The sequence below is a fragment of the Hipposideros armiger genome, unplaced genomic scaffold (genome assembly GCF_001890085.2).
Source record: "Hipposideros armiger isolate ML-2016 unplaced genomic scaffold, ASM189008v1 scaffold_1378, whole genome shotgun sequence".
Classification (NCBI taxonomy): Eukaryota; Metazoa; Chordata; class Mammalia; order Chiroptera; family Hipposideridae; genus Hipposideros; species Hipposideros armiger.
This window is the reverse complement of record NW_017732728.1, coordinates 177,216-204,310: the sequence shown is the minus strand read 5'-3', so window position 1 is coordinate 204,310 and position 27,095 is coordinate 177,216. Positions and strand designations below refer to the sequence as shown.

The window sequence follows — 27,095 nt, the reverse complement described above, 5'->3', positions numbered from 1 at the left end:
ATCCTTTTCTAGCAATGTATTAGAGTTTCAGAAAAAGAAACAGCATTCCATTATTTTAAACAAGGCAACCTTTTTTGTGTATGTGCTATGGACCTGGTTAGGCCACTTTTGAAGCTTATGAACCTCTAAGAAAAATATTTTTAAATATGTAAAATAAAATACAAAGTATTACAATGGAAACCAATTATACTGAAATACAACTATTAAAATATCAAAATATGTTTAAAACTAATGTGATAAAATAATATATGGCCTCTTCATTAACCCATTAAATAACATTACTGAACAGCAGGTCTAATAACTTTCATAAAAATTACCAAGTAGTGATGAAAGTAAATAATATTCTGAAGTTATCTGCAATAACGATAATGTAACCTGAAAAGTCACAGGTACTGATCATGATACTCTAGTTTGTTGACTACATTCACAATCAGGGAAAATTTTCATTAAGAAGTTAGTGAATATGAAGTTTTGATTTTTTTTTCCCAACCATGTTCATGACCTTTTCGAATTCTATAGTTATAAGTACAACATTAAGAGAGTCTAAACAAACCAGTTTATCATATGTGCATAATTAATTCTTCAAATAACTACTAAGCTTTGTGATCAGGCTATAAAACAACATTTATAAAAACAAAAATCCACTGAATGCTTAAAAAAAATAAAATAAGGCTCTCACTGAAAATTTAGTTCAGTTTATTGTATGAGTGAGAGCTGTCAATATAACGCAGTATACATCAAATGTACTGAATGGAAACACAATGGGTGTTTTCTAGAATTTTTAAAAACCTAAAAATGAAAAGTCCCTAAAATACAGACATGGCATTTTATATTAAGAAGTATGTCCCTTATCCCTATCACTAATGTTTTAAAATCAAAGATATATTTTTATCCATAATTTTCTTCAGGTTTACATTTTCTTAATTTAACAGTATAATATGTTAATTGACTGTTTAAACTTTTCTGTCTCAGAACTTTGAATAAAATCCAATAAGGACACCAAATGCATACGCATATAAGCTTACATATTAAGATAATATTGTATATAAAATTTTATAGTCTGTCCTTTCTCTTAGCGTTATATACCATGAACATCTCCCCACTGAATTAAAATTGTTTCCAAACCATCATTAATGTGAAAGTCTGTGTTTGGTAGTTATTAAAGTAATAAAGTTTAAAGACATTATAAGCAATAAAGTTATCTTATTATATAATATTTGATCACTGGATTATGAAGGCTATCACTGGATCAGGTAACTGAAATGCATTACATTGCTCTATATCAAAATTATTTAAATGTATGTTTATAAGATAGTCTTTGAGAAAACTTAAATGCAAATGGCTAACCTCATTGTGGTTAGTTACACCAATTGATAGTTACACCAATGGTGAGAGAAAACAGTCTTGACAGTTCTGTTTTTCTAGTACCATGACTTAGATAACGCTGATATTTCCTCTTACCTAATCCTAGCCTGAGTAGCAGAGATTGTTAAAATTAATGTGCGCACACCCACATACACATATCCCTCTCCTCACACACTCGACTGAAGAGTGGTAGGTAACCTTTTAAAAAACAACCAAAGTCACAATACCTGTATAAGCTCAAACGGTTCACTTCCTTCTTCCACCACAATTAATTGAGATCTGCCTTTCCTTTCATTGTCCCGAATAGCAATGGCGACCTGGCTTGCCTTCAGACGCTCGTATTTGTTACATGAGGAACCACACCATTGATAAATTTCCTAAAAGAAAGAGACAGATCTTTTGACTCCAGGAATATATGGAGGACATGCAGGCATGCTGCAATACACGTCACTATGTGCATTAAATATGAAGAAAAAAAGGTATAAAAAAATAAATAAATAAAAATACAAGGTGATGGAAGGAGACCAAACTTTGGGTGGTGAGCACACAATAGAGTATACAGATGCTGTATTATAAAGCTGTACATCTGAAGTGTATATAATGTTTTTAACCAATAGTACCCCAATACATTTAATAATAACAATGATTTAAAAGTATCTACTGTTGAGGTACATATGATTTTACATATTTAATTTATACCTCATTCTGTATCTTGTTGCTCTCAGCATTATAAAGTAAGCATTTTTTTAAACATGGAAAATATACATATTTCACCATTCTTTGTGTATATAATCCACTAAGTACAATTTATGAAAGTAAACTTATATAGGTTACTTAAATTTAAAATAAATAACAAACCACATTTCAGAAAGGTGATCAAGAATCTGTTATAGTAATATGCTCTTGATGATCATAAAAACTGATACAACACTTTGTAAAGCAATTTAACAACTCTTATCAAGAGCCATAAAAAGAGTTAAAACCTTTAACCTAGTAATAGCATTATCCAAAATTTATGTTAATAAATTATTCATAAAAAGAAAAAAACCACACATACAAGGTTTTTTTTGCTATGTGATTATATTAGTGAGGCACTGGAAATACATTCAATGTTCAATAATAGGATAACAGTTACATAAATTAGGATACATAGGAAAAAGATACTTAAATATCAAAGTTACATTTTTCAAAAAATAAACAGAACAACAGTTTGATATATTGTAAATTAAATGAATTATATTAACTGCCATTTAGATCAAAATACTACATATTTTAGACTTCCGTACAGTGTTCAGAAGGTATACAGATACAAACATAAAATGGCAATATCATTTTCTCCATTAAATGTGGTTTGAAAGAGACGTTTAATGGCACCTAGTGGTGGGCTATGGGAATGGGCATTGTCACGCACTAGTAGGGAGGTATAAACTAACATGGGCTTTTTTGAGGGCAGTTTGGGATCATATTGAAAAATTACATGTGCTTTTACAATCAGGAAATTCAGTTTCTAGGATCTAGACTATAGAAGTATTCAAGCATGGGATACAAAAAAAAAGAAACAAACAAATAAAAAATGTTTCATCATTAGAAAGATGGCCACATAAAAGTCATTAAATGGATACTGCAGACATACTCTTCAGTTGTTAAAAACTGAGGAAAAGGTTTCTATATATACATATACTATATACATGTATATGTGTGTGTGTGTGTGTGTGTATACACACACACACACACATTTTTTTTTTTATTTTTAGGTTTCAATATTGGTGTAGAAAATTGTGCAAGGTATATCATCAAGAATAAAATAAAGCCATAGAATAATATAGTTCCATAGAATAATGTAGAAACAAAAACATAGGCTATTTCTGTATTTGCAGAAAAATATTTTCAAAAACACTGTTTTAACACATGGGGTGGGGCAGGTATAGGCAGAAAGCAAGCCTTCAATTTTTATGGTATCTAAGTCAGTGATTTTTCCTTTTTTTAAAAAAAAGTCACACCCTTATGGGCTGGCCAAGTGGCTTAGCTGGTTAAGAGCTCGCTCAAGAGTGCGAACTCTGAGCAACAGGGTCGCCAGTTCGATTCCTGTCCTGAGCTGAGCTGTAGCTGAGCTGCCGAGAGTTGTCAGGATGGCTCAGAAAAAAAAAAAAAAGGCACACATTTATTAGGTGTCTATTATGAGCTAGATAGTGGCATAGAGAGATGAATGAGAGAAAATCAGCAGGAGACAGTTGACATGTAGACAAATAATGCTAATAATATATTTGCACTAAATTTGGCTTTCAAAACATTTCCACATGTACTTTGGAGGCAGTTAGCATTGTGGTTAACTGTGAAGGAGACAGACCTTGGTGGCTACTCACTGGCTATGTGAGCTTTCATTTGGAATTTTTTAAAAAGCAAATAATAACAGCAAGACAAAAGAGCACCCAAGCATTCAAAGACATTGGCTCTTTTTTTCTGATTACAAGACATTTCCAGAGTCATTTCTTCATTCAAAAACAGTTTACTGATCACTTAAAATGGAGCCGGCTCTCTTTCAGGCCCTGGAGGTACAACTTTGAGCCACATCGGCCTGTGACAGTCGCCCTGATCCCTCACTGTCCCCCAGTTCCTGACTGACCTAGTCTACATTCCTCTTTACGAATAAAGTATACATTTTAGGAATTCAAGCCTTCATGAGAAGTAAAATAAAAAGGACAAGGCTTTGCAATCCTTTTCACTCTAGAATCTGATATATTCAACAGGTCAGAGGACGTTTTTTTCTGTTTCTAAGAGAATTGTGCACTTCTACTGTTTCCTCTCTAACCTCCCTTCTACATTTGGGCCTCGGGCTATGAGGCTCATATGTGGAGGGAATTTGAATACCATGCCCAGGAGAGCAGGTACAAGCAGTGAAAATAAATGATTCCTAAGGATCCGTCAATGCCTAATGGCATTAAAATCAAGTTTTGGCTATTTTTAAAAATACAGCTACCTAAGCCTTACCTGTAAGGACTCTAGGTATATTCTGGGCAGCACTGTTTATTGAACACTCCCCAGGTGACTCTAGCATTCTCTCAGGGCTGAGAACCCCTGCTGGTCGCCCTGAACACGTGACACATGGCAGCCATTACAGGGAACCTGTAACATCTACTTGTGAGATGCAGCCAAGCAGGCTACTCTCCTGAGCACACCTAGGTCGGCTCTTAGCTCAGATTCCTCTCCTACCTGATTCCATGTGATTTTGCAAATGATTCTTTTCTCAATAGGTCTGAGAAAGAAAACTGCTAATGTTTACATGACAGTGAAATTGAGTAAGCAGATCAGAAGCTAGCACCCTAGATTTCTCAAATTTACGAGCAACTTTCATCACACACTTGCCCTGTATTTATATCATCGTCTAACAGTTGTGTATGTTCTCCCTACCGTAGTCGTTTAATGACCTCTCATCTACTTCAAAGAGATTATATAAAATCACACAAAATTTTATTAGCATCTGTCAAGCATTATGGAAGCTTGGCAAAATGTGTTTAAAAATGAATTGTGGATAATTTTATAAACATAATTATTATTTAATGTAGAATTTTACAATATTCTGTGGATCCCAAAATATTTTCTACGATACTACATTGGGTTGGGAGTTTTTATGTGTAGTATTAATGCACACATAAATTCAGTTGTAGGAAATACTCCTCACCATTGTGTAGAGGCCACATTTTCTACCTTTAAAATAGAAAAAAAAAATCTGGGAAATACTCATAAAAATAAAACTTTTAAGAGTGAAGTTTTCCTTTTAACTCAAAGATAACTAAGTCACTAAAGAAAGCGTTACAGAAACCTTTTACTGACCATGAAGATGAATGCTTTGTGTTATGCTTACTCTTATTTTCACCTTACTTTGTGCTACTACTTCTATACAAGTGACATCTCATTTACTAGCTTAATTTTCAATGATTTATTCAGATAAGAAATGCAATAGAATATGGATTCTAATTATGAACTGCGAAAAGTCAGAACTGTTTCAACAGTCATATTAATTAAAACACCCTTTTCATTCAATGCTAATTAATTTTCTTATTATAGCTGCAGCACATTTAAACGTGCTTTAAAATCTGACACAGAATTTTAGCAATTCATTAAATCTGAGCAATTTTTACATTCCACCATGAATGGGTGATGTGTTTAGGGCATCCCATTTGAACAGAGCTCTACTGTCCTAAAAAACACATGAGTGTACATAGTACTATTAATAAACTGTGCTGCTCAACACTCTATTTAGAGGTAATTGGTTAAGGCTACTTCACCACTCTGTGCACAAGGAAACTTTGTACTCAATTGGCACATGTTTGAGAAATTCTCTCCTATGGTTCAACCTACCCTGTTTCTCAGAGGGAGTGGGATGCAAAAAGGAAACTGCAAAGAGCTAGAAAATGTCTGAATTGATGAGATAGGTTGATCTGTATTAGTACAACAAAAACTTTTCATTATAACTTAAATTGTTCTATTTATAATACTTTACTGGGATTTAAAAGAGAAACATTTTGTAAACCTGACTTAAGTGGAAAATCATAAAGCAAACATGGTTTCAGAGGCAACTGTTGGATGCTCTAAGATCTAAAGAATTTAACAGCTCAACACTAAATGTTATTATTTCTTTAGGGAAGAGACACAAAAACTCCCTGTAAATATGAGTATCCACTCAATTCAAAATGAAGTCCACTTAAATTCTGGCTGAAATTTGTTAATATACATAGATGGCCCATGAACACTCTCTACTAGAAGTTTGGGGAATTATAGTTAACTCTTAATATACAAACTCTTAAAGGAAAACAAAACTACTCTGGATGATTGAAAAAGGAAGAAACAGGAGAGTCAAGACAATCTGTGGCAATTAGTTTGGTCCACTAGTAACAAGAAATAAAAGCAAATGAGTGATATTTAAAGAAACAACCCCATTGGGGGCAAACAAGAGGTTTCTAAAAATTCCTTTCAACTATGTAGTCAGAGTTAACTAGTAAGACATCAAAGTGCAGCCAAACCTCATTTGGGAACAGGAAAAAAGAGCAGCGATAAAACAATGTTCAATGATGCCCTGAAGGGAAGCAAGATTTTGACAAGCTGAGTTTAAAGGAACACCCCAAACAGCCCATGTGATGTTGAGTCATAACACGTGCAAAAAGTTCAGCACAGACTCCTACCCTTTTGTGCTTTTCTAAGTTACTAATTCTAAATACATCTAAAACGTTCTAAAAGGAGAAGGGGGACCAGACCTCTTCCTTGTTTCTATTGGCTTTATTTTGACTGTGTTTAGTTTTCCCTTAGATCTAATCATTCAGATGTACCTCTAGGCTGGAGGTTCTCCAAGCATAACTTAAAAATGATAATGAATTGTTTGATGATTCCAGGAATCGTCTTTTTTTTTTCTTTCAAAAACTTTATAACATGAATTTGTTTTGGGATAAACAAACAGTAATTTACATCCTATTTTGTTGTTGTTCAGAGCCAGCCAACTCAATGCCCATCAATGACACTTAAATGTGGTGATATTTAAAAAAAAAAAATTACCTCTGACAAAAGATGAATGGAGTGGGTATTCAGGGCCACTGATGGCTTGGGGAATAGAAAGGAAGCAATTGCTTGTGAACTAAGGCAGCTCGGTGGTGATGGAGGCGGAGAGAAGAATCAATGCCTTTCAGAAGGCTAAAGCCTACAGAATTGGTTAACAACGCCCTCTGGATGTCCTGGAGGACAGGGCAAAGGGGAAGTGACTTCCCGGGGCCAGGAGACAACTTTGGAGGGTTTTTTTTGTAGTGACAGTGAGAGTAGGTGTAAGTATGTTCTCTCAAACTATTTCGCACACCAAAGAAGTTTTAGCATCACATTCTATCAAAAACCAATTCTGCCAGCCACAAAAGTTGGTGGCTCAACTATTTTTAACTGACTTCTTGGTTCTTCAGGCATATAATCCCTGAGTGTTCCAGCACCTTTAGACATCCCCATATTGAACTGGCTCTCAGTGTTCATCGTATGCTATAATAACCTGGCGGTGGGGCTTAGAAAGTACTCAAAGCCCCATCCCAAAATTTTAAAATCAGAATTTTTAGGGGTAAAATCACAGGCATGAGTATTTTAACACCTCTTCCAAATGACTCTAATGTGGAATACTATGGCTTCTGTGTGTGTCTGTGCCTCTCACCTTTTGACAGCACCTAGAGGTCAAAGCCTTTCTGGTTTTTTCATCCTTATACTCCATGTACCCAGCTAAGCAAACAATAAATGCCATTTATCCCTACTTTCGTTACAAGGTAAATGTTAGAGATTTAAGATTAGGTTTATCTTTCTCATTATCTCTTCTTGTTGCCTCAAGGCTTTCCCCTCATAAATCTAGTGAATAGCATTATTTTGAGGTAAGGTCACATTTATCACGAACAAAGAAGACTTTGCTTAGTTTTTAGTTTTAAATTAAGAGTTTTTAAGTCACAGCACAGAGATAAACGTCTGAAAGCCAACATCGTTTTAATTTAAAAGAACCTTGATTTTGCTAGAGTAAAGGTCTTTTTGGAAAAAGTGAGGATACAGTCTAGAAAGCTGGTTTTTCACATCAAGAACAGAGTCATGTCTTTAGGGGCTAGAGTGCATGGCAGGAACCATGGAGTAGGTGACAGTGCAAAATGGTGTAAGACGAGTTTGTGAGGCCAAAGAAGAGAAAAGTAGATTATAAGAGAACTATGAAATTTGATCAGTTGCAATGAATCTTTGAGACGAGATTGGTACCCTTCCCCTCCAATGTATTTGTCATATATTCATCCATGGTCCTGAGCATCAGAGCAGAAACAACGATGGGCAGTTGGACCAATACGTACTGGTACAATGTGGATACAGGGTCCCCACAACTCCAGTGTGGCATGAGAAAAGCAAGGCAGAATTCCTGAGTGGGAGGTGGGCATGGGGAGGAGTAGTGGCTGACAGGACCAGAAACGGTCTTGCAGTGGATATGTAGGCATATTAGGAGACCAAAGGGAGGCCATGGATATTTTCTAGCAACTATCTTGGGACAGAGGCCAAAGCTCAAAGAAAGCTCAAGAATGAATGAAATGGCTATGCCTCCATGAAAATTAGAGAGGAGTGAGGCCTGAAGACTGCAAATCAGACTCACATTCCCATCTCAGTCCCAACCCCCATGCTCTGCCATAATATACATGCAGTCCAACCTGCAGGATAGGAGGGGGGGGGGGGCGGTAAGTTTGAATTGCTTTAACGGCAAACAAACTACACCTTAATAAGGCAAGATTATTTTATTCTTAACTTTCCTGTGGAATTAGAAGCTTCTTAATCAAGTCAGGTTGAGTTATAGATGAAAAAAAGAAAATTACATCTTTATATACATGACTGCATGAGGCTTGTTGGACAGCTATGCATTTGTTGAATGACTATATTCTGGGATTTATATTAGGGACAAAGTGAATGGGTGAGGTTAATAAGTGAATGGACAGGCAATGCAGAAAGTACTGAGAGGCGAGTTAAGATAAGGTATGCCTAAACCTACAGGAGTATGCTATAGGACAGTGGAAGGAGACGAGGAAGAGGTCAGGAACTCATCATAAAGACGGCAATATCTGAGTTGAATATTTAGGGATGAAATGGTGTTAGATGTTTACTGGAGAAAGGTGACACAGAAGAAGAGAAGCAGTCTACACTGGGGAAACAATGTGTGCAAATGCAAAAGCATGGCGACTTTAGGGAAAGTGTCACACACAGGGTACTGAGGGAGTGTCATGGTGACAGAGCGGGCAGAAAGGATTCAAGAGACACTTCAGAGGTAGAATAGGCTAGACATACGATGGAGGGAGTGCGCAGCATTTGGGAGAGGTTGTCAGGATGACGCCTGGATTTTGGGTTTCAGGGCCTCGCCGAGCACCGTGCACAAGATAAGGACCGTAACAGGATAAATAATTCTGGAATGAGAGGGTGAAGTTCATGAGTTCTGTTTAGACTTGAGTTTGAGGTTCTCATGATGCACATAAGCTGAAACATCTGGGAGGCAGTCTGAAATACTGAGATAGGGCTCAGGTAAGAGGTCGGCGCTGGACTACAAAACTGAGATTTGCCAGTAGTTGAAGCTTTGGGTGAAGACGAGTTTGCTCAGGAAGAATATATGAAGAAAAGATAATGATCAAAAGTGGAATGCTAAAAAAGCAAACAAACAAAAACCCTGAGGGGATAGGCAGACCTTACGAACAAGAAGAAGAAAGAGTAGCTTGAACGGGAGAAGCAAGGAGCCAGCGGAGGAGTGAGGCTGCAGTACAAAGCAGTAATCAAGTGTCACCCGTAGCACAGGGATCAAGTGCATAATGATAAAGGGGACAGTGGATTCAGCAGAAGGCGTTATGCCCCTAGGAAGAACAGTTTCAAAGAAACAGTGGGAGTGAAAGCCAGGAAACGTGGGTTGATGACTGACTGGTAAATAAGGAAGTGTAGACTGCTTTTTCAAAGCAGCATGACAGGATAATGAGAGAGTGGGGTAATAGATTATGAACAGCAAGGGGAGTAGGGCAAAGCTGCAAAACTGACCAAACAAGTTAACAAGGAAACAGATCATGCAGAACTCACCACAGAAATTCCCACTCTGGTAAAATCTAATTCTCCATTAGTGGTTGACTTGGAAATATATTCCTAAAAGAGTTAACTCCAGATGCCAAGCTTTGAGAATATGGGCTTTTTTCATTATCATTCACATTCTGTAGTTATGGACGATTTGTTGCAATATATTTAGATGTAAGGTATTAGTTAATTTTCTACAAATACCTCATAGTTCTAAAAATAGTGGGAAAATAGTGATGTATAAATTCACTAACTTTAAAATATATGGTTCAAAACATTTTCCAAAGATACAGTAAATTCCAAATTGCTGAGATCTAGCTATGTTCCACATTATTTTTCTGAAAAAAACTAAATATAAGACAACTTATCCAAATCATCCTCTAAAATGTTGATGATTTTCTTAACTTTCAAAGTGATTAAATGGATAATTTTACAATCTCATACTTTAGGTTGAGGAGGTTACATTGTCACATCTAGGGAATATTTACTGTAGTCTAAAATCTCATCACAGAAAATGTTTTCAAAGTATATGGCATATTATATTAGTAACAGTGATTGTTTTCCAAAAAAGCTGATTTCCCTCAAATACAGTGAAGATTTAAGATTTAGGTTATACGTATCTATAACCTTAGTGTTGGCCAGCGGGCTTTCGTTGGGAGACAGCTGTAGATGTCTACCCTACCGTTTTCATACCTGGGGAATCAAACAGACTTGAAGAAGCGGCACTGGTTTCCTTTTATGCTCTCTAATGCAGAAGGTGATCTCTAAATAATTAACTCAATATTAAAATGTCACAGTAGAGAAAATTTTGGTTCCATGCCTTCTTCGTTTACTTTGACACACCCTCAAAATAAAGTCCCCTGGTTAATGCAAGATCTTATCACCATTTAGTAACTTTTGGCAACACACCAACTGGTTAAAGGTTAGTAACATAAACACAGATCGGGTGGGTATTTGTTCCAATGTCCTTAGGAATCCAGTGCTTGATTCCTCTGAAGGTATCCCTTTGGGGTGCAGAAAACTTCCACAACAGAAGAGATAATCAAACTCAGGTAGCTTCACAACAAAATCATTCCAAATGTCTCTAACCAGGCATGAGAGCGGGTGACCGCTTGAAAGTTATTAAGGATCATTAACTATACAAAATAAAGATAATTTACTATTAAACAGATGAATGTCCTTGAACCTTGTAATAGAGATTCTGTCCATTTTTTACGAGCCTGGACTTGTGGGACATACTCCCATGGGCAGACATTATCTATGGGAAGACAGTATGTGTTACTAGAACGATGATCTGTCTACTACATCACCCAACTATTAGCCCACAGCAGAAACTCAATTGATACTTGGTCAACAAAATAATAAGTGATTTCACTAATAATACTACTTTCAGTAAATTCTAAGCCTGGTTATATATAACCAATTCTGAATTCAGCAATTTCTGAAACTGTTGCAAGATGTTCTGTCATAGAGTCATACCATCTTATATACGGCCAAGTTCACTTAGCGTCATGAAAAGGACGTAGAAAAACCCAGGTCCTATCCCTGATCACCACTCAGCCTGTATTAATGCAAGTGACTCGCTCACTCCTTCTAAGGCTTTTCTTCCTCTTGTGAAACTGGGATAATAATTGTCATTTCCACATGTGACTGTGTATCAGATGAGACTGAATCATAGCCAGCTAAGGTTAAAAATGTCATTAGAAACCAGAGTCAAGATGAAAAGAAAGAAAAAAAAGAAAGAGAGAAAGAAAGTAAGTTAAGGCTTAGAGAGGTTAATTATTTGTTTAAGACCAAACAGTAGATGGCTGAACTGAACACTATTCACGACTATTGAATTTGTAGAGCAATTATATGAGTCATAAAAAGTTGGGTTTTTTTTTTAGAAAATAAATATTTTCAAGTAATGGCAATGAAGAATTACATTATCAATGGGAAGAGTCTCTTGTTTTGGGGCCATTGAGATCATCTAATCAAACAGCTAACTTTTTATAGGTAAGAACCTGAGATTACAGTAAACTTGGATGAAAACTGAGATCCCCTTTTTCTATGAAAAATACAGTCTTATATGTAAAAGTACTTTATAAAGGGATAAAGGGGCTTTAAAATATAAGGGGTTGAGATGAAATCTGAGCTAGTCAATCAATTATTGTGCGTGGGCTTTGAGGGACTCTGAATGCTGTAACTGTATTTGGAACTGTGTGGCTCAATGATGACACACGTAGTTCTTCTATTTGTATCAGTTACGGTTTTGGTTGCAGGAGAAGGGAGGGATGGGTCAGCATTTGTTTTCTGACTGGATCTGAGGGTCAAGACTTAAGCCTTGTTAGGGGAATGGCTTAGCATTTAAAGTTGAGAAGGACTTTTTCATGAAATTCATTCTGAGATTCAGGGCAAGAGTACTATCATTTTTGGGTGCTGATGTGTAAGGGTGACACTGAGAATTGTACTTTGGACATTAATGTTATGATCTCCACTGTGCACACAAACTGCTATGATCCAAAGCAGCTGGATTATATATTAGCAGTAATAAAACTATAAGTATACGCTAATTTAGAAAAATTAATGGTGTTTAAAGGTTGGGGTCATGCCCTTTATTTCTACTTTTAAAACCTTCCAATGTTGTAAAGACACAACTTAAATTCTACCTACTCGAGTCTCGCACAAAACCTTGCAATGATACTTCTTTGTCAAGATAACAGTAATTTCGTATACCTGATATTAGAGAGGTCTCTTTTCCTGGAAGAAAACATAGGTCAGATATAATATAACATTGCTCATCCCATTAAGATGATACTTGATATTTGTACTGTGCCTGTTATTCCAATAACACTAAGATAATTAAAAAGTGTGAAATAGTATGGTATGTGTGTGTGTGAGTGTGTATGTGTGTGAGCATGTGTGTGTGAGTGTGAGCATGTGTGTGAGCGTGTGTGTGTTTGTGAGCGTGTGTGTTAGTGTGTGTGTGAGTGTGTGTGTGAGCGTGTGTGTGTGTGAGTGTGAGTTATGAGTGTGTGTGAGCGTGTGTGTGAGTGTGTGAGTGTGTGTGTGAGCGCATGTGTGTGAGTGTGAGTATGTGTGTGAGCGTGTGTGTGTTTGTGAGCGTGTGTGTGTTAGTGCGTGTGTGAGTGTGTTTGTGAGCGTGTGTGTGTCTGTGTGAGTGTGAGTGTGTGAGCGTGTGTGTGAGCGTGTGTGTGTGAGTGTGAGCATGTGTGTGTGTGTGTCTGTGTGAGTGTGTGTGTGAGTGTATGTGTGTGTGTGTGAGTGTGTGTAAGGGATATTGCCCAAAACTCTTCAGGAAGGTTGTTGGGACTTATACTATGTCCATGTAAAATTCTTGAACCTTCGCTTTCTCAGGGAATCAATTTTCCCCTCAAGTAATGTTTTCCCACACACCAATAGAGACAAAAATAATTAGAGGAAGCTCTGTTCAGAGAGAAGGGGAAATATAATGAAAGATTATTCAATTTATGTTCTATGGTAGGAAGAACTAAATCACTACACCCTTTTAAACCTCTCCAAGAAAATAAAAACTTTGAAGTCCCACTTTACGTGTCATTTAAACACTAGCCAATTACTCATATGACATGATTGTATCACATGTAAACATGACCTCTTTCTAGTGGGTAGAAAAAGTGATTATCTCCCATGACACGTACATCAGAAGCCAATTTACTTTCCTTTCGATGTCTACACGAGTCTATAAACTTACGGTGCCGAGGTCAATGATGAAGCAGTCGCCTTTGTTGAAACTGTTCCAGCTAAGAGGGACTTCCGTGGCCCTGACCACTCTCCGACCCTTCACATGCAGGAGCCTGTGGGCGGTCAGGTCGTTTGTGAGAACATGATTTAGTCCAGACGACACACCTCCAGCCTGATCAGTGGGAAGAAGACAAAAAAAAACAACCAAAACTGGTGAGGTTTCTGACTAGACGCAGCCATGTGTAAAGCCATGGGTGTTTGAGCCCAAACTGCCTGTGAAGCCAAGATACAAGAGCCACCTCAGCACATGAGAAAAATTAAATATGAAGAATAGAATTCCTTGACTAGTCAGTAGGTTTTTTAAAAAAAATAAATGTAGGTTCTTTGTTCTTCCTATTTCAACCATTCAATTAAATATTGCAAATCTTTACCGAGAACCTTCAGTTGTACAATATAAAACCTGCTACCTAAACAAAAAGAAGCTGCAGCTCTTGTCCTTTGGCAACTAATTATTCTTAAATCCTGGAATGAGCAGACAGACAAGGGTTTCAAGGAAGAAGGCAGCAGGAGGTTGGAGGAGAGTTGGAGGTGACAAACGCAGGTGAGAAGCACCCAGAGAATGAGGGACTCTGATGTGCCCACTGTCACAGCGTTAGGACAGAGAAGGGGGGTTAAGGGCTGGCCAGGTATGGGCTGCTACTATTTATGGTTCTTGTTTTTAAATTAAAACAAACAAACAAAAAACACCTGTCTTATTTTTTGGTAAGAAGAGTTTACTAAATATGTCAGGCCTGGGTATTTATACTCTAAATTAGGAGAGGTGCAGTATATTGGTTGCACACCCCCAACCAAAAACAAAACAAAACAATACACAACCACACTGAAGTAAGAAATTCTGAAGGAAATATATTAACTGTATCAAGTACATCTTCTTGCATTATTTGAAATCAGCATTTATCTTTTCATTTTTTCCTAATTAAATGCGAGGAACAATAATCTTTATTTATTTCCACAATTAATTATGGGGTAATGTATATAATAAAGATGCAGTGTAAACCAATCTCTGTCATTGATTGACACAAGGCTTCCCGTGGTAATATAAGAAAAATTAGCAGTATAAGTAATCTATAAAATAACCCAACCTTCAAATTTATTACATAAACATATAAGGGAATCCAAAAAAGGAGGCTAAGCTGCATAGTTAATCATTAGCACATTCTTTATATTTCCATTAACTTTAAATTTCCCCCATTCTCCAGGAAAAGGCCCTATGGATAGAAAGGTTTTGTTAGTATGGGCTAAATGTTGACATCAGGACCATTATAACTACAAATTTTAAGAAATATATAATAATTTCCCAATCCATAGTTTTGCAAAGATTGGCATATTTCTTGATGGAACAATGTACTATATAATAAAAAAATACAAGTTGTTATCTATATACTACTGTTTTTAGCCATTTTGATTTTTTGTTCAATAAGTACATTGTGATCTGATGAAAAATATAGTATAAGAACCCTGAAATCTGAAAAAAAGCTATAAAATATAGAATAGACTTAGACTAAAAACACCTGCTCAACATTTAGGCTAACTTCATATGGTGAACCATCATGGTCATATATAGTCTACGAACATTTAACAGTATTTTCAAAACTGATTTCCTTTCTAATATTTGATGCCAAAAATGCACAAAAAACTTTGTTTCATATATGTGTGTGAATATTGTTTGAACCAACCCTACTAGAAACCCCCTGCCTCTTCCTACCTATTCTACAGAATGCAAACAAGGTAGATGTTTTCATTCAACAAGGTCCCCGAAAGCAGTGGCGACATAATACAGTTTTGCTGGCTGGAACACGTCTAATGGTTGCTATTTACAGTCACAGCTGAAGACTGGGTCTTCTTGAGTTTGGGAAAGGTATAATTAACCAGCAATTTAATATCAGGGAGCGGTGTAAGTAATAGCCCTTTATAATCCCTCTCAACCCTCTAAAACATGTCACGTAAAAAAAAAAAGTGAAGTCACTGAAACGACATGAGAAGGTGGTCTTAATGTTTCCTAGCTGAATCTTTACATTACGTCTGACAACTAAATATGGTGGTGGCTGTCTTGGTAACGATAGGCTTTGCCAAGCTTTTCCCATTTCAAGTAGACATAAAAAATTTGTCCTGACATTTCAAGTATTTATTTAGGTTGAGAGCACCATAGTATAAAGATTATCAGCTTAGGCAGTGGAGGCAGATAGTCTCACAGTAACATACGAGCCATTAGGCCTTGGCAAGTTACTTAGTCTCTCTAAGTTTCTGTTTACTTATTTTAATAGGGTGATAAGGATAGAAACTGCACCACAGGACTGTTGTTTAGATTAAACGCGATAACATATGTAAACTGCTTAGCACATTCCTATAAGCATGAAATTAAGTATAACACAATCGCCTTTGCTCTTCTGGGTGGTAAATTATCTCTGCTTCTACATTTCCTATCAAGTAGTGTTGCAACTGCACACATTGTCATTTGCTCAATGTCACTAATGATAAGCTAGTGAACTGATTTTTTTTGCTGATAAACTTGACCTCCCTTTGCAAACATCCCCTTTCTAAAAAAATGCTGATTGGTGGTGGTTTTAATGTTGATAATTCGAAAGGATATAATAACTGTAAAATTACTTTTACCATAACCACTTCTAAATATGTATCCAGAAGTTTGATTTCAGAAGCCCTGTTAATAGTCAGAAGGATGAATAGTCATGTAAGTTCCCATTGATTATATATGTGCAATATAGGTATTATTTGCACATAATATTGTATTATTTAATTTAGTCCTTAATCCTTGCAACACCTACATGAGGAAGCTATTGTTAGACCCATTACTGAGCACAGAACGCTTACACACTTGCCCTGATGATTAGTGTTTCAGGCCAATAAACTGTGTATGAGTGTGTGTATGTGTGTATGTGTGTGTGTGTGTGTGTGTGTGTGTGTGTGTGAGTGTGTGCCAGTGTATGTGCATTTCAATTTGTGAGGCTGAACCACACATATATTCAACTCAGTGGTTACATTTGTATTGTTTCCAAGATCAAACCACACCATATGTACAGTTCTTTGTATTAACTGAAGTTATAATTGTTACAAATACTATATTAAGATGTTCCAGAGCAACTGAGATTCCCACATCATGGATTATTTGTAGCAAATTCAGAGATTCTCTAGAATAGCAAAACAAAAACTGTTAATACCCAATTTACCAACATTTACTTATTGAAGTAACTTCACTTCAGTAATTCCTTGTGATAACATAACTGAAAGCTCTTAACTCTACTAAAAGTGCACCTATTAAGTGAAATCAAGTAAGACTAGTTCCATATTGCCCCCTAACAGTCTGCAAACATTTGTTGATCACCTATTGGTGCCTAGCAGGTGCTAGGGATGTATCAGTGAACAAAACGGATTAAAACAAAACAAAACAAAAAACTGCCGTTGATGTGCTTTCGTTCTATGAAGACATGAGGTATGGATGGACAGGAAGAAAGGGGTTCATAACAGAAACCGTTAGACAGAACTGTTTACCTTATATTTCAGACCTCTTTTGAAATAGCCAACAAAATCAGTAGACTCGTAGCCTTGAAGTTCTCTATTCTGCACTGGCTTGCCACCCAGATAGTCATCCATCTGAACAGTAAAGATGGCAGCTGCTGTGCTTTCATCCTGAGTACACTCCCTTCCTGAAATAGGAAATGATAATGCCTCATTTATCAAGCAAGGAAAAGGATAAAGGCAGTTTTTGATATAAAAAACTCAGAAATTTTCTGTAAATTATATATCAATACAACAAACCGTCTTCAACAAAAGACTCTTTTAGCAGAAATGGTGTAAAATAAAATACTATTTTTCTAATAACTGGAAGAATTGTTTTGTTACTGCTTTTTGGTTCTTTTTTTAATTAATAAAATATACATGTACCACTGTCTGAGTATGCTCAAGAAGCTATAACAATATAGTTATATTTTATAACAATATATAGTCTACAGTTTAATATATATATCAACAAATTCTGGTAGGATTCAGATTCATTTGCTACAGTCAACGAGATTAGGCTATGAAAACATTTCACAATTGCTTTAGCCTTTATTAACATTAACCTTTAGGAATCTAACATGTCAATATGTTAATATTTGTAAGGAATATGCACATTATAAGCTATAGCTAAACAACTTCAGAAAAGCAAGTGGTTTTTAGAATGGGAAATGAATATAATTTTTTTTTTTTTTTTTTACTCAGGTTCTCATTAGCAAAAATCTTTTGTGGTAACAAGGGTGTGTTATTTTTCTCCATGGACAATTGAAGCATAAATGTTTATAAGCTGCAACAACACTGTAGTTTACCTGAAACTCCAGTTGAAAATATTCACTAAAGTTGAAGAAAGAAAAGTAGTCAGCTATATTGAAGAAAGGATTGGATTTCTTTACAATTCCTCCCTTACTCTCAAAGAAGACCTGTGCAGCAAGTATCCTCTCAGTAGCTGTACGAGGATTTGAAAGGACATACATTTTGTAAGCTTGTTGTGGCCAAAGGAAGTTATGTAACACAAAAAAAAAACACATCTAATTTTGCAGTCCGAAAGAACTCGTGTCATTCTTCTGCCCATTTTCCCATCCATAAATGAATACTAATAAAGGCATTAGAGGTAGATTTATACAGAGATGCTTTGAAAGGGAAGCTTAAATCAAGGTTAATATCAAAGGTGTTAAGGATGATGTATTTGACATAAACACTCTTACTTGAGTACAAGTTGAAACATTGAATGTTTACTCAAGTAAACCTTACTTGAGTCTCTATAAGTAGATGTAAACTGACAGGCATGCAATTAATGAATGAACTGGAAGTAAGTTAATTAAATTATGCTATCACTTATTGACTTTCTATACTGTGCTAAGCCAAGGAATATCAATATGAATAAATCAGAGTCCTTGCTCTAAAGAAGTTGAAAGGTCTTAATGAATTCAATATCAGCCTTTGAATGTAAAAACTAGAATCAAATTCAGTTGATTCTAGCAAGTGCTCGGAAACTTTCTGTATGAATTCTGCTTCATTTTATTTCCCCTATGCTAATTTTACCGGTCTTTCATGTTATGTTGTTTTGTGTTACGTTATTTTATATTATGTTACATTATGGTATATTTGTATACATGCTATGAACTTCCTAAAATTGCCCTGGGGATGTGATGTTTTAGATATAAAACATAGATTAAAAGGGAAGCTTAATAACTAGGTTAATCAAATACCCATTGATGATTAAAAAGAAAGAAATCTCTTGCCAAGTTAGGAATACAGGGGGACAGCCTCAATTTGATAAATCGCATCTACAAAAAACATACAGCTAACATAATTCTTAATGGTGAAAGGCTGGATGCTTTCTCCCTAAAATGGGGAACAAGACAGGGATGTCCACTCACTACTCTCACTAAACATCATGTAGGAAATTCTAACCACTTCAATAAGGTAAGAAAAACATACCGATGGGAAAAGAAGAAATAGATAAGTCTCTATTGAGAGATGTTCTACATAGAAAATCCTAAAGAATCTACAGAAATATAAAAAAAATAAAACTTCCCAGAGTAAGTGCATTTAGTAAGCTAGAAGGATAGAGATGAAATCAATGACAAAGCAGTCTCATTTTTAAACAGAAACAATGAATATGCAGAAATTGAAATTAAAAGCATCATACCATTTACAATCACAGTAACTGAAATATTGATATATATATATATATAAATATATATATATGTCAAAATAGGTACATGATCTACATATTAAACATTACAAAATGGTGATAAAAAAATCAAAGACCTTAGTAACTCAAAAGATATAGTGTTCATGGATTGTAAGATTCAATATAATAAAGATGTTAATTTTCTCCCAAATTGATCTATAGGCTTAATGCTATTCCTATCAAAATCACAGAAAGGTTTATTATAGATTACATGAGTTCTTATAAAATTGATAGGAAAGGCACAGGCCCTAGAGAAGCTAAAACAATCTTGACAAATAAAAATAAGCTAGAAGGACTAACGCTATCTGATATTAATGTCCACTATACAGCTACAGTAATCAGGCAGTATGGTAGTGGTGGAGGTACAGACACCTAAATCATCAGACCGTGTGTCCCCCAATGTTCACGTGTTGTAAAACTATAGTTTAGTATACCCAGTATAGTAAAGTATAAGCATAGAAGTACAGTACAGCACAGAATACCACAATCAAGATATTGACATGATATAAGCCACTTAACTTTTTCATATTTTCCCAAATTTTCTTGTACTCATCCATGTGGGTTTGTACATTTAGCTCTATAAAATTTTATCACGTGTAAATTCATATACCTACCATCGCAGTCAAGAGACTGTCTAATTCCATCACCAAAAAATCCCTTATGTTGTCCTTTTATCCCCACACCCACCTCCATCACCCCAACCCCACCCATCCCTAACCTTTAGTAACAATAAATCTAAAATTTTGTCATTTTCAAAGTGCTGTATAAATGAAATCATACAGTATGGAACATTTGGTATTAGTTGTTTTGTTGTTTTTCTTTGTTTCTCAACATAAGTCCCCGAACGTTCATCCGAGTTGCTGTGTGTATCAAAAGTTTTTTCCTTTTTATTGCTGAGTAGTATTCCTTGTTATTGATGTGTATCACCTGTTGAAGGATATCTGGGCTGATTTAAGTCTTTGTCTATTCAAATAAAGCTGCTCTGGACATTCATGCGTGGGTGCTTGCATGAATAGTAGTTCTCATTTCTCCGGAATAAATGTCCATGAACGCATTTGCTGGGTCATATGGCCATTGCATATTTAGTGTTGTAAGAAACTGCCCAACTCATTTCCATAACGGTTGTTCCATTTTATACCCCTCTCCCAAGCAATATATTACAGAACAATTCCATTTCTCAGCATCCTCGCCAGCCCTTCTATACGTTCCTTATACTGTATGTATTGGGTTGTCAGAAAAGTCATGACGTATTTTTTTCTATGTTTTTCGTTGCAAAAATGCGTCATGACTTCTCCGACAACCCAATATTTGTAATCCAATTCCTTGGATCCCCAGTGCCTTGCATAGAGCCTACCACAAATTAGTTATACCGTATATGTTTGGTGTTCTCAAATATATTTATGTAACGTTTAAAATTGGCAAGGAGAAATGCGGAGGGTGGGTGTTTGTGGCATAAGTACGGATGTGGCAGAGAGCAGCTGTATCACCCAGCCCTGCTCATAGACACGCTGCTGTAAGCAACCAGACACGGAGTGTAGATGCCTTTACACCACCAGGTACAAAGCTGAAATGTTTTTTAGAAAGGACCAATGCAGCATTTTTAAAGTTATATGCAACACATTCTTAATTTGTAAAGTAAATAACAAGAAAATAATAAAAAAATAATAGGAGATATGCAAGGGAATTATGGGAAGACACTGAAGGACAGACCAGGAAAGATGACTCTCTATTCTCCTATTTCATGTCCCACTTCTTCCGTTCCCCATTTCTTCCTCTTACTTGGCCTGTTTCTTCATTTCTATCCTATGCACTTTTTTCATCTCAATCTGATTTAATTCCCCTCTTTCACCTTCCTTCCAACTGATTTCCTTTAGTCAAACTTCCTTTTCCCTTGAACTTTTGCTCTCTGTCTTGGAACTTTCTCTGAATCTGTCTGATTAATCCTCATGAATTTATCTAAATTTAGGTCTTCGAGGAGAATATTTTGGATGAAATCCACCTTTAGGGAATAGAAGTAGGAAAAACTGCTGAACAATACCATCTAAAGGCCTGTTGACCATTTCACTCTAAACTTTCCATGTTCCCTACGATTTTCTCTTGACACAAGATCCCTCCCAATTACCCACCTTTTCCTTTTTTCCTGTCAAGGCTTCTGTTTCCCCCTAACCACAGACACTGTCTCTTTCACAATGCTTATCACATTCTACCTGTGTTATATCACTTTTTGCCTTATTGCACCTCTGAGATTATAAACTTTCAGGAAAGTTTCATAAATTATTCATATGTAAAAATGCCTTCTACAATTCTGGACACATTGAATTATTACTGAAGAAATTAATTTGTTTCCTTTCCAACTTGAGGCCAGCAAAAATGCTCCCATGGAGTGGGTGTCAATAAGCATGCCCCACAGGCACTCAAAGAGATCCAGAAATTTGCCATGAAGGAGATAGAAACCCCAGATGTGTGCATTGACACCAGACTCAACAAAGCTGTCTGGGTCAAAGGAATAATGCCCCATAACGGGTATGGGTGCGGTTGTCCAGAAAGCGTAATGCGGACGAAGAGTCACCAAATAAGCTCTATATGTTGGTTACCTGTGCATCTGTCACCCCTTTCAAAAATCTACAAATACAGAGGGTGCCAAAAAAGATGATATACACATTTTAAGAAGGGAAAAAATATTAAAATTGTAATACTCAATATATACTGATAACAAAAGAAGAATACAAGTCACCTTTGACTTCTGCAATTACAAGAGGCCCTCAAAGTGGTTACCATCAGCGTCCAGACACTTCTGATGACGGCGAACTACTGCTTGAGCAACATTGACCAAAGTATCCACTTGTATACATTTTTTTGAGACCCCCGGTAGTTAATAATGTGGATGAGAACTAACTGCTGATTGTTGAATAAAGTTATAAAACTGCCAAAAAAGGAAATTAACTTATTAATTAACACACTATTAACTTTAGTTTTAGCGGGTCTTCAAGATTATGTTTCTGCCCAAAGCATTTTCTATTACATTTTTAAAATTGGTGAGCACTAAATGAATGATTACGAGTTAATAATTAATAATGATTCTCTGTAAAACCTAGGAAACATAGTGCTTAAAGACCTTCTTTGGATCAGAGGGAGCCTACAGAATTAAAAAAAAGTGTGTTCAAAGCCCTCTTGCAATATTTTGACAAAGTCAAACTCAGCTGTTGTATACAGCAAGATATGAAGTTCATTTCAACAAAATGACAAATGTAGCATTTCAGACACTTCTATTCCAGATCCAAGTTCTGGCTAGAAAGACCAAGGTGAGGACACTATTATTCTATCTGGCCTCATTCATTCATGAACAGGGTTATGCATTAAGGTTTCAGCATTTCTGTATGACATGTAAATAGAGCACTGATAATAGGAATAGTGACATTACAATGGAAAACCAAAATGAGTTTGGAACTCAGCTTCAGCATCTTCAAGCAAGCACAAATTTTTAATTTAACATCAAAATCTATAATGGGAACAACAGTCCTTTCTCCCCCAATGTATTTGTCATCTGGGGTGTCTGCGCCAAGAATTAACGAACATTGAGAACAGCGCTTCTCAATGAAGCTGTTATGGACATGCCTGTATACATTTTTGCATGAATATAATATCCATAACAGCTTTATTGAGAACACTGCTTCGCAATGTTTTCTACCATTCTTTCTTAAAAATCTTCAAACGTTATGAATAAAAACGTGGGCTTCCCAGGGTCTTCAAAACGTGGATGTGTGTGTGGCTTTGTGTGTTTTCCCCATACGCTCAGGAATAAAACTAAAAATAAGAAACGCAAGTCCAGGGGAGGCAAGGTAGTTTTAAAAGGAGGCGATGAGGCTCAGATAATCGACACGTTGTTAGATGAGGTGTGCTCACTGGCGCAGGACCTCACAGGGAGAGAGGCAGGACATTCAGGATGTTTACGAGTAAAAGTAGAAGGTGGAAAAAGTAGAACACACAAGGCCCAGTGTCCCGAGAGCCTGGCGCGAGTGCAGCCCAAAATAATTAACTGCTGAAGGAGACGTTTTGTTCCACACTGTGTCCTTGTTCAAATAGATGCACAATAATTTAAAAATAATTACAATAAAGCAGCTCATTTAAATAAAAAAGCCATATATCCCGGGAGCCTATGCCTCTAGCTAAAAGAAAAATAAATAAATAAATAAATAAATTTTAAAAATAGGCCATATAAAGCTATTAAATAGTTTCCTGTTTCCATCCAAAGTCTTCAGCATCTTAAGAAAGAGGACTTTGTTCGCTACACCTGCAAGCAGCATGGTTGCAAGCAGGATCCTCATTTAATGCACGCAAAAAAAAAAAAAAAAAAAAGGGAATCAACCAAAGCAAACAACACAAAACAACTTCTCGCTGGCTGCGGCGGGTGCCCACAAACTTGTTTGACTTCATCTGCTCCCTGACAGGGAAACCAGGACTGAACTTGTCAGCGGGACTTGGCCCGAGCCAGGGTGAGCCGAGCAGCGGGCCGGGAAGGGAGTGGCAGTTGGAGCTGCAAGGTGAAAGCCCCCCCAAACCCGGGAGATGGACACCGCAAAGGTCAAAGTCAGTGGCATAACTGCCCCTGACTTCGCTGCGCCCCGCGTTTGCAGCCGCGTTTGCAGGAGCGGGTTCTGAGAAGGAGGCCAGCCTCAACGGCGCGGCCCCGCAGGAGCGCAAACCAGGCCAGCCCAGTTTCCCTTCTCCCTTCCCCCAGCCTACAAATCTCAGCCCCACCGAAGCCTCGCCCCTCCCTGACCTGGTAGCGTCCGGGTCCGGCTGCCCGCCTCCCTTACCCAGCCAGAAGTGCAGACGGTAGGTGAAGCCCTGGCACGCCCTGGTCGTGTGCAGCACCAGGTAGGCATCCCCGACGTAGAAGTCGCCGTGAGCGCTCTTGGGCACCGGCACCAGCTCCAGCTTCTCGATCCTCCAAACCTGCAGCCCCGCCTTCTTGCCCGCCCGGGCGAACTCGGCGTGGTACAGCTCCTGGGCCATGACTCCGGCTTGCGATGCTCCTGAGAGGGGGCCCGGGACCTTGCTGACCTCGGAGTCGGACTGCACCGAGAGCACCGGGAGGGACCCTCTTCGCCGCGACTTTATAGGTTTGCCCTGCCTGGAGGCGGGGCAGCGAAACGGGAGGGGCTAAGTGCCCACGCAGGAGTTGCTCTCCAGGAGCCCGGCCCTTCCCAGCGAGAGCGCCGCGCCTAGTACCAAACTCCTGCTCCCATCCCGGGGTACGAAGGGAATCGGGGTCTCTAAAAACTGAGAGCCGGAAGGAATTTATAGAAATTCTTGGAAATGCCTCCTCCAAGGAAGGGCGTTGGGAGCCGATGGGAGGAGATTAACAATAAAAACTGGTTGGCGCATCGTTTTGAAAAAAATGGTTGGCCAGGTAATAATCATCGTAATGATTAATGCCATCACTCCATTGGCCAGTCTCTCCATTCTCGATGGCTGAACTTGTCTGTCTTAATCTTCCAGTTTGAATATACCTTGAAAAACAGCACGTCGGTTTTCTTGGAAAGGATGAAACCTGGAAGGCTGACTGGCGGTTCCACCCCGGTGGGGGGGGGGGGCAGGGTTCTGGAAATCCCCAGGGGTTCAGGAGCTGTGGTTAAGCTCTTTGCCACCTGTGTCCTTTGGCCAAGAAAGTTGATGAAATTAACAGCAGCCTTCCCTCCTGGGGTGCTCTCAGGTTGGGCTGTTTGCGGCTGTGATTATGCTTGGCCTGCCTTGAGAGTTAGTTACCTGTTCCCTAGCTTCAAGGTGCTGATCTTCTCATTGTTTTCCTTACTGTTTTTGCTTTTCCGGTGCAAAATGAAGGTTTACTCTTTATTTTGCATTCATTTAACCGAAGCAAAGGATTTTACTGTTATTGAAAAAGCAAATCAATCTTTAGGTAAAGAGTAAGAAAGATAATTTTTATGCGTGTACATTTTTGTCACTTTTTCCCAAATTACAAGAGTCCCCAAAAGTCACTAATAATGCACAATTTGATTTTCCTTAATTAATTTGTTTTTAAATAGGTATTACACGACCATGGTAAAAAAAAAATCAAAAGTACAAGCTGTGCAATGCAATTTACCTCCATTTCACCTGCCACTTAAGAAAAATCTCCTGGAATTTTCCTGTTTTTCTGTGTGTCATTTGTTATAGGTTGAGATACTGACTGAGAAATATCATTATTCTCTTTTTCCCTCCTAACCCAGACAATTAAGGGCAGGTGTGTAAGGCTCATTTTACAGATGAGGAAACTGAGGCTTTGAAACTTGTCAGAGGCCACTCAACTGGTGACTGCCCAAAGAATTCAAACCCGTTTTAGTCTAATGCAAAAGCACATACTCTTTACAATAACTTATTCTTTCAATCCAAATTATTGGCCAAGATTTGTTTGCATAAGTGTACTTTATATTTTCATTTTTTTCCCTGACTTGTTCCCAGAGAACCTTCTGATCGAGGGTGTCCCATGCAGCACCAAGAAGTTTAGTTTTAACTTTGCCACCGAGCCATTATATGTCTTGGTTTCTTCACCTGTAAAGGGGAAATTATTTGTTCTCTTCGTTTCTCTAGGGTAAAAATATGAGAAATGGTATTCTAGACTTAAGTTAATTAAAAATCAGAGTTATCACTTAAGTTCAGTATTAGTGATAATTCCTTTCCTTTTTTTTTTAAGATTTTTATTGGGGAATTGGGGGGATGGGAACAGTGCTGGAGAATTGGGGGAAGGGGAACAGACAAGTTGCTGTCATTTTGTTCTTCAGTCTAGTTGTGGAGGACGTTGCTTCACTGGCCCAAGTTGGCACCATCATTGCGCTCTTCCAGGGTGAGGCAGATCAGTCGCCGGCTTCTGGACGGCCGCTCACTGCGGCTGCAGGCCGCTCACGCTGGCTGCTGGCTGCTGGCCGCTCACGCTGGCTGCTGGCTACACACGGTAGCCCATGGCAACCCACTGCCACAGGGGCTGCAGCCCACGCCGTCGCCGGCGACCCACGGCAACCCAAGGCAACCCACGGCAACCCACGGCAACCCAGCTCCAGGTTGAGCTGTTGTTCAGCATCTTAGCTGTAGAGGGCAGTGTCACTGGCCCTCATATGTGGGATCCGAACCGGGGCCCTCTGGCATCCCAAGCGAGTTCTTAACCATCGCGCCACTCGGCCGGCCCTAATTCCTTTCCTTTCAGTGAAGGAATTCCTTTTAGTGGAGAAATAAAAAAGAACTTTGGCATAGGTAAGTGAATTTCCCTCTCGTTTAAGCCAGGACTAAGTGAGACACAAGTCTGGGATGCACCAAACATAGCGCGGTAATCAAGAGGCAGTATACTATTTTGAGGCAGTTTATTTAAAAAAATAAAACTTATTTGAAAACTCATAAAAAAATAACAAAATTTCAAAGGCAGAGTTGTTAATGCTGTATGAGGTCATGTTGGAGGCTGAGGTCTTAAAAAAGAAAAATACTGATCTTCCTTTACTTAAAATTTTGATATTTGGTTCATCACTTTTGGCATTAATTTTGCCATCTCCCTCAAATTTTGTGCCTGAGGCAAGTGCTTCATTCCCATCATGTTAGCTCTGAACTGGCTAAGCAACCTTCAGACTCAAACTCGCAACTTCGTTCTAGACATAACTACCTAATTGATCCTACCAAGGTCAAGTTC

At 37.7% G+C, this 27,095-nt stretch overlaps 1 protein-coding gene across 1 annotated transcript; it reads right to left on the bottom strand.

The window, feature by feature from the left end:
• Positions 1 to 1,568: 1,568 nt before the first annotated feature.
• LOC109377381 (adseverin) lies at positions 1,569 to 24,647 on the bottom strand. Its single transcript, XM_019633714.1, has 4 exons — positions 24,238 to 24,647; positions 17,218 to 17,372; positions 13,661 to 13,822; positions 1,569 to 1,742 (listed from the first exon to the last, which is right to left on the bottom strand). The coding sequence occupies exons 1-4, from the start codon at positions 24,434 to 24,436 to the stop codon at positions 1,584 to 1,586; spliced, it is 675 nt and encodes a 224-aa protein (XP_019489259.1). The 5' UTR covers positions 24,437 to 24,647; the 3' UTR covers positions 1,569 to 1,583.
• Positions 24,648 to 27,095: the final 2,448 nt, after the last annotated feature.